The 11,910-nt window shown below is 35.9% G+C and overlaps 2 protein-coding genes across 2 annotated transcripts; one reads left to right on the top strand and one right to left on the bottom strand.

The window, feature by feature from the left end:
- Positions 1-682: 682 nt before the first annotated feature.
- LOC134755374 (uncharacterized) lies at positions 683-4,706 on the top strand. The gene is made up of 2 exons (XM_063691921.1): positions 683-762; positions 3,937-4,706. The coding sequence occupies exons 1-2, from the start codon at positions 736-738 to the stop codon at positions 4,627-4,629; spliced, it is 720 nt and encodes a 239-aa protein (XP_063547991.1). The 5' UTR covers positions 683-735; the 3' UTR covers positions 4,630-4,706.
- A 1,458-nt stretch (positions 4,707-6,164) lies between these two features.
- Positions 6,165-8,452, bottom strand: LOC134755382 (uncharacterized). Its single transcript, XM_063691936.1, has 3 exons — positions 8,272-8,452; positions 7,180-7,246; positions 6,165-6,486 (listed from the first exon to the last, which is right to left on the bottom strand). The coding sequence occupies exons 1-3, from the start codon at positions 8,305-8,307 to the stop codon at positions 6,191-6,193; spliced, it is 399 nt and encodes a 132-aa protein (XP_063548006.1). The 5' UTR covers positions 8,308-8,452; the 3' UTR covers positions 6,165-6,190.
- Between the last annotated feature and the right edge of the window lie 3,458 nt (positions 8,453-11,910).

The following is an 11,910-nucleotide window of genomic DNA, read 5'->3' as shown; positions in this document are numbered from 1 at the left end:
AAGGCGTATAAATTGTAGCTTCTATATGCAAGGTCCTAAAGTTCTTGAATGTTTGATTGTTTACTGCCGTTCAGTTTCATCAAGGCAATACTGAATTTTAAACACTATTTTTTCTACTAAAATTGTTACCTACGTCAATGACTAATATTATAAATGGCTTTATTGAATTATTTTACAAAAGGTTTGCAACATTTTTGTACCTAAATCGTATAATAATAATTACCTACCCCTTCCATCTCATTAAAATGTCAAAAGGGACTCTACGTAAGCAGGCAGGAGGTCTCGAGAAGTGCATTTATTTGTATTTACAATTTTTTAAGTAATAGGTATTTTTATTGATGGTATTTTTTATTGTAATTTTGTTGTATTGTGTTGTAAATTAATTAATTAATTAAATATTATATGGAGTATTTAGAAATAGGTATTTGTTCCTGAGATATGGATATTTTCTTTGTAATCATGGCCGTACATCCATCACTTTAATAATTAGGTACTGATTATGCAAATTTGTCTTGTCTTATTTGGTTTCCTCTTTCCTTATTGTGACGGGACTTGGTAACTACGGAACCCTACACTGAGCATGGCCTGACATGCTCTTGGCCGGTTTTATTCTTTTTATCAATGAACATTTGAACAACAATACAGCTAAATCGTCGTACGAAATGTTTTGAAAACATTCTGATAAAGATTTCCTCGAGACATAGTGTGATTCATTGCACTTTTGGATTGTTCTGAATGGTGGTCATGAATTTTCTATTTGCGGTAAGCTAATAACCTGCTTGAAATTTTTAAGATAATCTCTTCTACGCTATATTCTCAAAAATCAACAATGTTATGATTTTAATAACAAAACTTCCGTGAGACACAGACATATTAAATATATTAATAACGGGTCACTCACGTATTTTAAGTCGAAAAACGCTCGACATGTTTCACTCCGTACCGAGTATTATCATCAGGAGTTTGCGTTGACGTTGGTTGCGTTTTTTTAAGGTGGTTCGACTAGGTTACCCAAAGCTTAAACCCCGGTAGATGGCGTCACTTTCGCAAATTGTCAGGTTTTATTTTTTTGTGGAATAGTGTTGGTATCTGTATACTTAAAAGTATGTTTAGCGCACTCTTTACATAAATATTGAACTATTATAATAAACATTGAATACTTCATTAGTGTAAAAAACACTTTTAAAGTCGACAGAGTGTTTCTGTCATGCTATTTCCTACTATTACTCACACATGCAAACAGTGTTTCCGTGATTGCTTGTAGTAGACAATTTCATGCAGTGTAAGTATGCTGCAATGGCGTTGCGTTATGTTCGTGGAAATACGTGCAAGAGGATTCGGGTTCGAGACGTACGAGTACGTCAGGGGTACTTTTTTTGTCCTTTTTGTGTTATCTTATGTTTCTTATACCTTTTATTCTTCGAATTCTTGTCCGATTCCGATATAACCGAAATATATTTCAGTGATATCGGAAACGGCTCTAACGATTTCGATGAAATTTGCTGTAAGGGGTTCGATCTAGCTAGGTCTTATCTCTGGGAAAACGAGCATTTTTGAGTTTTTACTTATGTTTTCTTTTTCTCCCAGATATTCAGTATTATTAATAAATTAGTTTATAACGTTTTATAAAAATATGTGACGTTTTGAACTAAAAGGTACCACATTGTCGGTTGTCGATTAGGTTGATTTCATTTTGAAGCTTTATGGAAATATGACAACAATAAGTAGGTACCCGTTTGGTTGAAAACGCCACATATATTGAAAACCTGACTTTCACAAATCTCACCTTTTTGGGTTCTTCCAACTCAGAAAGGATGGAGAATACTGACGATTCTTAGTAGCACTAGCCCAAGGAAGTCCAGGTTTGTAAGTGTCAGGTATCAGTTTTTTTTAAAGCGCTAAATATAGTTCTACAAGTAAAGCAATCCCTTACTGCCCAGCCTCTATAGTATTTTTCAAACTGGAAGGGTACGATGATAGATTTCATCTCCATACAATTTATAACCTAATAATGCCAAATGTTGCAAAATTATATTGAATTGAGATCTATCATCGTACCCTTGCAGTTTGAAATAGTTATTTACGATACAAGTGCGGAAAAGAGAAAATTCGAAACGAGTGGCGACAGATTAAAACACGACCGCAGAGAGTGTTTTAAATCGACACGAGTTGCGAATTACCTATTCGCACGTGTATCGTACAACGTTTTACAGTACATATGGCCCTTTAAACTTTCGACATATGCATGAAAAGTGCTCTTTACGCACTAGGGCGATAAAGTTGCACCATATGTACTGTAAAATACTTTTTAGTACATATGGTGCTACATATACGTTACCGCCCTAGTGCGGTAATTAGTACAATACGTGCATATGTCGAAAATGTAAAGGGCCATAATTATGTACTGTAAAACGTTGTACAATACACGTGCGAAAAGGTAATTCGCAACTCGTGTCGATTAAAACACTTCCTTCGGTCGTGTTTCAATTTATCGCCACTCGTTGCCAATTTCCTACTTTTCGCACTTGTATCGTAATGTACTAATAATAAAGTAGTAATTGTAAAATAAAATTAAAACTTTTTTTATATTTATTTTTTTGGATTCAAGTAGGTACAGTGAGTAACAACATTGCATTGCCTTCTAATTATAACTATTATAGAAAACGGGATATTTATCATGTTTGTTTATATTATTTATTTCTCGATATTTTGGCCGGTCTTGCAAGACCAGTCGTTGTGGAGATCCCTGGGGAGGCCTATGTCCAGCAGTGGATGTCTTGTTGGTGTAGATGGATTCACACAACAAATGAAATAACATTTTTTCATATTTGTTATCCGTAGTGGTCCCTGTACCTGAAAGAAAAATAATATCATGATAGCACAAAATCTCTAATGTTATAGGAAGAAAGATGAAGCAACAATATGGATTCTAATAAAGTTATCATTTACTTACCTAGTAATAATTGTGTTTTTCATTCATAGACAAAATTCCATAATTTTCATCCCCAGGAAATGTTTTATTTTACTTTATTGCAGTGAGGATGTCCTGATTTTTTCTGGCTAATGAAGGAAAACATTTAATTTCCAAGAATGCCTCTTCATTTTGCACAATACCTAAAAAAACCTAGAGTTAGTGACACATTGACTATTCGGCAACCAAAACAGTAATAATTACATTATATAGGTATTGTTCACTGCTTATATCTACCATTACGGAAGAAGTGAGAATTATTTTCTAAAAAGATCGGCACGAGAAAATTACAATGTACAATGAAGGAATGAAACTGTACCTACCTTACGAAACTTCACCATCATGAATTCCGCTTCAATTGAGTCTGAATTTTTCTGGATTTTCGCGGACCAGAACACCGATGATTTTTGTAACTTGATTTAGACGTTGCTACATATATTATTATACTCTTTGCGTTGCTATCATTTTCAATTTATATAAACAAATTGATGTCACAATAAACATGACCCTATGTGTCAGTGTCAACACTGTCAAATAAAAATGCACTAAACATGACGGCACTGCAAATCCTGCCAGGTCGGCCAGGCAACGTCGCCAACGTCATAGAGTGGCAACGCCGCACGCAACGTATTTGTACACGACATTTGTGACACACACATACGTAAAATTGATGAAAAAATTACGTCGATTTATGTATGATTTCTGTATGAAACAAAGTTTTTCTATTAATTTAGCGCAAACGAATATTCGAAAGTAGATAAATGAGCAAATATTTGTGTAGTAATAGTGTGTAGTGCCTTAATTAAAGCAGATTGAATTTTGTATGAAAATCGAACCACCTTAAAATACGTGAGTGACCCGTTATTAATATATTTAATGTTATGACTAAAAGTATTATTAGTAAAGTCGGACTGTCTTATTCTAACATTAAACTACATTTTGTGATGAAAAATACCCCATTGCAGATTACCACCACCCTCCATTTTACCTCCATCGCTTCAAGGAAACTCGACATATCCTCAGAAGAAAGTATAGAAAACATCCTCTTCTACAAAGACTTCAGGCCCAAAAAGAAAGAGCTAGCACCATTGCCACCCGAACCGTTAGTGTTGCCAGCACAAATAAAACAGCCAGAGTGCATACCTCGAATGTGCTGTTCCATGTCTTGTTCGAACTCCTGCGGACAAAATGAAATAGGCCCTGATAGCCTTCGAAATCAACCTATGAATTTTATGAATCCTGGTAACTCAAATCCTTTTAGTTCTATGAATTCTATGAGTTCTATGAATTCTATGAATTCTATGAATCCTATGAATTCTATGAACCCTTTTAATTCAATGGGCCCAAGGAATTCAATGAACCCAATGCAAACTATGCCACCAATGCCACAGCAGAAGCCAATGCCACAATTTATGAAGCACCCGAAGAAAAAGAAGCAACCACCGGTACCATTACAAACAAGAAGGGACATTGGCAACGCTAGAGAACATATCAAGAGTCTCATATCCCAGGATGAGGATATTAAGAAGATCCTGAAGGATTTGGTGAGAGTAACGATGAAGAAGGTAGACTTGCTGGAGATGATCAAAGCGAGGAGAGCTGCAGAGAGCGGGAATTATGGTTTGAATAATGATGATGATGATGAGAAAGAATTGTGATTGGTAAATATGTGACACTAAACTTATTTGAGAATATTTAACCTTTATTGACCGGGAGTCTTTCAGGCCAATCAAATTAGATCTAAATAAGAGCGTTTTGAGGAACAAATTCCGCTGGAAATCATTTGAATACCTTCGTTTTGTCCTAAATTCGTGAAATCCAAGTATGCGCAAACCATAGGGCATACATTTTGAGAGCATTGGGAGATACACCCACCATCAATTACAATGGCACTACCAGCAAGATTTTGTGAATCAGACTCTGGTGAAAAGGAGTTTTCGGATTTTTAAGTGATTATATCAAAAAAGAAAGAAATTCAAAATGGCGGCCATTTTTTACAAACTTTGACTATGAATTCATATTAAGGGACCTGTCAGGTATAAATTTTCATAATGATTAGAGCAAATTTTCCGTCGGACCTACCAATTTTGAGCTACAAGCAAAACACTGAAAAAAAAGCAAATATTTCTACACACCTTCTGGGATTGTATAAATGATTGTGATTGAATTACAGATTTTAGGACCAAATGAAGGTTAATAAAACGATTTCCGACTTGCTGAAAATTAATTCTTTAAAAAAATCTACTTTGATTGGCCTGTTTGTGATTTATATACTCAGAGTTTTTCCATAAGTATTTACACGCCCTAGCAAGTATATTTGTATAGAAAATGTCTACATTGATTTCTTTCTAATACTCGTCCCTAAATGGAATCGAATTAAACCCTAAAGACATCAGCCTATTTTTTTAACTGGCGTCTTTCGAAAACTGTGCATTTTTTAAACCTACATATATAAAACGATTGTCAAAAATACCTACACTAAAAATGCAAATAAAACCAAATATACCTACCTAATTAAGGTTGACAAATTAAATCTCACGTTCAGCCTGTATTCTCGTATATTTAGATTTCTTCCTCTCGAATAATCAATTACTTACACAAATTTGCCAAAAGTAATCAATTATCTGAACACGTTACGAGGGTTGTCAAAAAGTCCATCAAATTTAAATTCACTAGGTTTCGTATGCTTTTAAGGTAAATTATACTTGTGCTAAAGATGAGAGACTTTTGTACAATGCAAATGCAGTATGTGTCGGAGATATTCCGGAATTAGCTGCTTAATTTATATCTAAATTTATATCAATTTTATAGAGGGCATCGTTTTAGGGAGGTTTTGTTCGTCTTAAGGAGGTTTCGAATTCCAGAGTTAAAACGCATATAAAATTCGTATTAGAGTGGTAATTATACAAACGCGTAAAGTACAGACTTATTGTGTTTTTCGAGTTACAGAGGTTGGCTAGTAAATAAATTCGAGATATAGAGGTGATAATACAATATGGCAATTTTTTCGAGTTAAAGAGGTTAATTTTTATTTTTCGAGTTATATAGGGTAAAAATTGTACCAGAGATTCGTGAAGTTGGAGGTTTTGGGCTTTGAAGGGAAGGGAATGGCATTTTATTTCGTGTTAACGAGGATTTCGCCTTATCGAGTTTCGAGTTATCGAGGTTCCACTGTAAAACAAAACATCTCGTTTTATCGAGTCATTTCCTTTTTTTTATTTATAATCTTGCAGGTCGTAAAACAGATGCAACTTCGTTCCAAATTTTTTGCCTCTTTTTATAATCCTGTACCTTACGCAAGACTTTCTGGTAAGGCCGCAGTAATCTTGCCTTATGATTCGTATTCTCTTCTTTTTCTTTCAGACCTTCACAATAGTGGTACCACCATGGCATCACCATGAAGAAATCGGCGTCGCGTAGAGCCATCTTCTGGCAGAAAGCCTTGTTTGGGACTTTCAGTTGATTAGCCAAAGCTGTGTCAATATTGTCTGGCATCATGAAGGGTTTAGTGATTTCTGTGAACAGTCAACGATAAACAATAGAACATATATTGTTTTCGACAGTTTTTTGCTTTTTTTTTCTTTGATTTCCCTACTCATTATCATTCGCTTGCCCTTGTCCCGAATATTTTTTGGTCCTGGGTCGTATTAGCTCTTCTATGTAAGTATTTATAAATATTTATATATTATATATATTGTTGTCTAAGTATCTACCCACAACACAAGCCTTATTGAGTTTAATGGGGCTTATTGTTAGTCAAATTGAGTAATTATGTACTATAATATTATTTACTAGCTTTTTCCCGCGACTTCGTCTGCGTGGAGTTAGTAATTTGGGTAGCTTATTTTTTATCCAATCTGGCTTTTTATCGATTTCCCATACAAACTTCCACCCCCCTTTTCACCCTCTTAAAGGATAATTTCTGGGATAAAAACTACCCTATGTCCTTCCTCGGGACTCAAACTATCTCTATACCAAACTTCAACTAAATCGGTTCAGCGGTTTAAACGTGAAGAGGTAACAAAAAGACAGACACACTTTCGCATTAATAATATTAGTATGGATAGTATGGATTGGATGGAGAGGAGCAATAGTATGAAATAGTCATACTAATCCTCTTGCTCTGAGCAAAATCAATCGTTATCACTATCAGTGTCATCCCATTTGACCTTCTTACAGTATTTAGAAATTATTTAAATTATTTTTACTCGTTTCTGGTGGAGCTCGCCTGTTATACGCCTGGCCAATTAATGGCATCAAGAACAGTAGGAAAATCTGGAACAACAGTAATAATTTTATTACTAACAGCAAAGGAAAGGTTACTGCTGATTTAAAGCACAGGGCGGACACATGTGTGAACGGCACGTCCGTATATGCGTCATGCGTCATAGTGTAAGTTGTTTAAAAATTGTTGATAGTACTGAGAGTACGCCAGAAGTCCGCCAGATTTCTGTCGCGGGGCGAGGTAATTCCGGTCGGGGCGGGGCGGTGCGTGGCCGTTCTGTATGATAATACTATTACCATAGATGTAGGTAATGACTATTACTTATTTTGTATTTAAAGTTAAATACTTAATTAGCGACCGAAGTGTAGCTTTCTATTGTGTAATGGGATTGGCCGGTCTAAGTATTTTACAGATGGCGCCAGAATGGATTTTACCCATATCAATTTTATTAGTACTATAAATCTCTCTTTTTTATGCCTGAATGACAAGTAGGTATTAGCTATGCTGGCGCCATCTATAGAAACTTTTGACAGTTGTCAACCCCATTCCGTAAAGATTTATTATATATCATCACAGTCATGAGGAACCCGAAATGGGGGTCAGTAATTCTAGCACTCAAAAATAGAACACTGCTAAAAGCATAACCCTTTCTGTAACTGGATAAAAAGAAATAGGCAAGGTATCCCAAATTAAGTCCCCGCCAAGCTCGGTTCTCCATACAAACATAGTTACGCTCTCATTTTAAAACGACTAGCTAGATTGCTCTGAAACTTTGTACTTGCAATAGGACAAGGTATATTTAGGTCTGTAATTAGTTTATGTAGCTTTAGATACCATAGTTAAAAAAATACAGCGAATTTAAGTTTTTCATACAGAACTTGTTTTTCCTCTATTTCGTTTGTTTTTTATACTAAAGCTATATAAACTAATTACAGACCTGGATATACCTCATGTCATTGTATGTGCAACGTTTCATTACACTCCAACACGTGGTTTTAAAATAAGTACGAAACTCCGTTTGTATGGAAAGATGAAATTCGGCCGAGCTTGCCGGGGACTCTTAAACTAAACTTACCTTAAAACTTAACATGTCAAATCTCACGCATTTCATTCTACTATAAAATAGGTACGCATAACTAAAACACGTTGCAACTGTTATCGCCTCATATTTTATTTAGTTCTGCAACTACATCAGAAACTCATTTCCAGTGTCGATAATGCGTTCGTTTTCGTTTGTTTTACACCATTTTCTGAATCGTTGCTACATTATTATTATAGAGAAGCCATACTAAACAATGAAATTGTCGCAGTGCAACCTGTACTACGCCATCAAAAAGTCGTAAGCGTTTAGGTCGCGAGATTCACACTCAGCTTCTATGGTTTATTGTCAAAACGACAGCAGCTCATGGCGTAAAATACTGGTTCTCTGTGCCGGTTCTATACGTTAGTAATAATAGTTTAATGCGTTGCAATCGCTTTTTTATATCCACTTCATGTATCATGAGTGTACTGTATATTATTAATATTAAACAAAGTAACGTATTTACAGAATATGAAGCATTTCCCAACCCGCCTGGCGCATTAGGCCTCCAACGAGATGGAGCGACGACCTGGTGAAGGTCGCGGGAATTCGGTGGTTGCGAGCGGCACAGGATCGGTCGGAGTGGCGAGCCTTGGGGGAGGCCTATGTCCAGCAGTGGACGTCTATCGGCTGACATGATGATGATGATGATGATGATGAAGCATTTAATTTTTTTTATATGTTCTTGGCTTTAGCTATTCGTAGGAATTTTAAAATTTTGGTTGAGTTTTAATGAAAAATTTTGGAACCTGATCTACCGCAAACCTGTACATCATCAAAGAATATATATAGTTTGTCAAAGGACTGTCTCATTTCAAACATAGACAGAGAGAATCATACTATCTTTGTCTTACACTAGTACTAGCATTCAAAAGAAAAGGATGAGTTTTTTTGTTCAGAATTTACTGACAATTTTGTTTGACCAACTATACTTACTAAATTAATCAAGAGTGTTAACCATACAGCGTCTTGCGAGTAACAAGACGCTGACTTGTGACTAATAAAGTAATAAACATTAGGTAGAGCAGCGACAGAATATATTAAAACAAAGCTCTTGGTCATTGTTGACTTCAACAAATGGTCAAGTTGACTGACACTTCTCTGACACCATCTGACACGAATCACTGACAGTTATCCCTTCTCCTTATATACAGTGTGGAAAAAAATTATGGGCCCTGCTTTCAAAGCCCAGGAATCGAACCGACTAGCCGATGCAGTTAAATAACATTTTTACAAGAAACATTAGGTCTTACACTCGTCTGTCGTACAAAATATCCATAAAATCCAATATTTAGTACTCGAGAATATTTTTAGACAAGCTAAATGAAAAAAAAATCTTTGAATGCAGATTTGTTTCTTTAAAAAACATAAAACAATGATTCCTTGAAGTAAAATGAGGTAACTTAACCCTTAAATGCATGATTTTTTCTTTTTGCCTGAAATTAATATATGTCTTACATAATTGTTTACTGATTCTAGGAAAAATAAAAATATAAATTAAAACATCGATTTTCACTGCTTAACCAGTATTAGAATTTACATAGGGTAAATAATAATTTATGTAAATTTATACAATTATTGGTAAAAGATATAAAAAATCTTACTACCATTAGAAATTTATACTATTTGTAATATACCTATAATAAAGATTTTAAATATAAATAATTACAAACCCCGAAAAACCGCCTAAATTACATATTAATAAAAACTTTTATAAAAAAAAGATAAACCGACTTCAAAAAGGATGAAATAAAATATTATCCTTTTTAGGGTTCCGTGTTTAAGTATATGCGTTACCAACTGATATGTTTGAAGTCGGTGCCAAGCCAAATTTTAAACCATATATTCATAGTGATTTTGGTGCAATTCGATAAAGATGCGGCTATATAAGTATGTACGTTGGATTACCTAACGCACCGTACTACGTAGGCGAACAACACGCGAATACGAAGCGGCGCGGCACGGCGCCTTAATTAATCCTTTGATACCTATATAGAAGTGTCCTACGTGGGCGATCTCGTTGCGAACGCGAACGCCTTGGCCCGGCCGCGGCGTGCCGCGTCGCTTCGCTTCGCGTTCGCGAGTGTTCGCCTATGTAAGACGCAGCGTTACACGACGACAAAAAACGAACTTTCTTTAGACCTCAGAACAGAACACACGGTTGAACCTTCTTGGCGCAGTTCGTACCATGCTTGTCGGCACGTTAGTGTAAATCTAATACGTTTTGTCGTCGTATTTTTTTAAAGAGCATTTCTTACTTGTTCTTAAACAGTCATAGCACGCAGGTGTGGGATTAGGACTGAGTTATTTTCTGTCGCTTATCCAGAGGACTACATTTCAAAATATAAAACAATTCAAGGAACCTTCATGCAAAATTTCAGGTAAAGCGGTTCAGTTGTTTAGCCATGAAAAGGTAGCAAAGAGGCAGACATAATTGCTTTCACGTTTATAATATTTGTACAGTTGTAATGGGATTTATAGACATTAAGCTGATTATTTTTGACTGGTATTGTTACTACTTGGAGTACTTGGCTTGGCACCGACTTCAAACATATCAGTTGGTAACGCATATACTTAAACACGGAACCCTAAACAGGATAATATTTTATTTCATCCTTTTTGAAGTCGGTTTATCTTTTTTTTATAAAAGTTTTTATTTTTCCATTTTTAGTTTTAAGACATTGTTAAGAGCGTGACGCATGTATGAAAAACATAATCATGTTTATCTGTAAATTCGTAAACATTATTAAATAATCAGAATTTTCCTCGAGTCCGTCTGGGAAATCATTCCTGTCACTAAATCCATTCTCCGCCCCGCCACTGACCCAATCCCTCAAACCCCCCGATCACTCAACCTCACAGCACATCAACCTCTGATCACTGAACCCCTCGACTCTAAACCACCAACCCTTCAACCGCCATTCCCCGACCCCTAACCCCAGACCCCTTAACTCCTAACCCTAACCCCCAATCCCTTAACTCCCAACCCCTCAGTCCCCGACCCATCAACTCACCTCCCCTTAACCCCCAACCTCAAACCCCCCAAACACTAATACCCTCTACCTTCACCTCTCAGTCACTTTGGTTGTTTCCAACACTACCTACATCAAAAATCATAATACACATACGAGGGAAGTTATCAGTAGCCTTACCACGAGTTTGACATTGATATATTCGCTATCGTGTGCGTAACTTACTGTTTATGCATCTCGCTCGTACTGGCGTATTAGTGTACAAAGTAAGTTACGAAGAATATTTAGTGCCAAACTCGTGGTTAGGCTACAGTTGCACTACATCAAATTGCTGGTTTTGGTGAGGAAATGCTTGAGTTACTTTAGAAAACACCGAAATTACCATACACGTGCCTTTTTAAATTGAGGAGTTCCCTCAATTCCTCACGGATTCCATCATCAGATCAAAACCAAAAATATTACGAAAACACCTTGGAGAGGTAACTTCTTTCAAACAGAAAAAGAATAACTCAAATCGGATCATGGGTGCCGGAGTAATCGCTGAAATCATTATCATCAAAACAATCATCATCATCAGCTCCACTTCATCAAATTGGTGGTTTTCGAGAAAAAATGATCAAGTTGCTCAAGAAAACGACCAAATCACCATACATGTACTGTT

Source organism: Cydia strobilella, chromosome 2 (genome assembly GCF_947568885.1).
Source record: "Cydia strobilella chromosome 2, ilCydStro3.1, whole genome shotgun sequence".
NCBI classification, from domain to species: Eukaryota; Metazoa; Arthropoda; class Insecta; order Lepidoptera; family Tortricidae; genus Cydia; species Cydia strobilella.
Note: the sequence above shows the minus strand (reverse complement) of the source record. Positions and strands in the feature narration are given on the sequence as shown.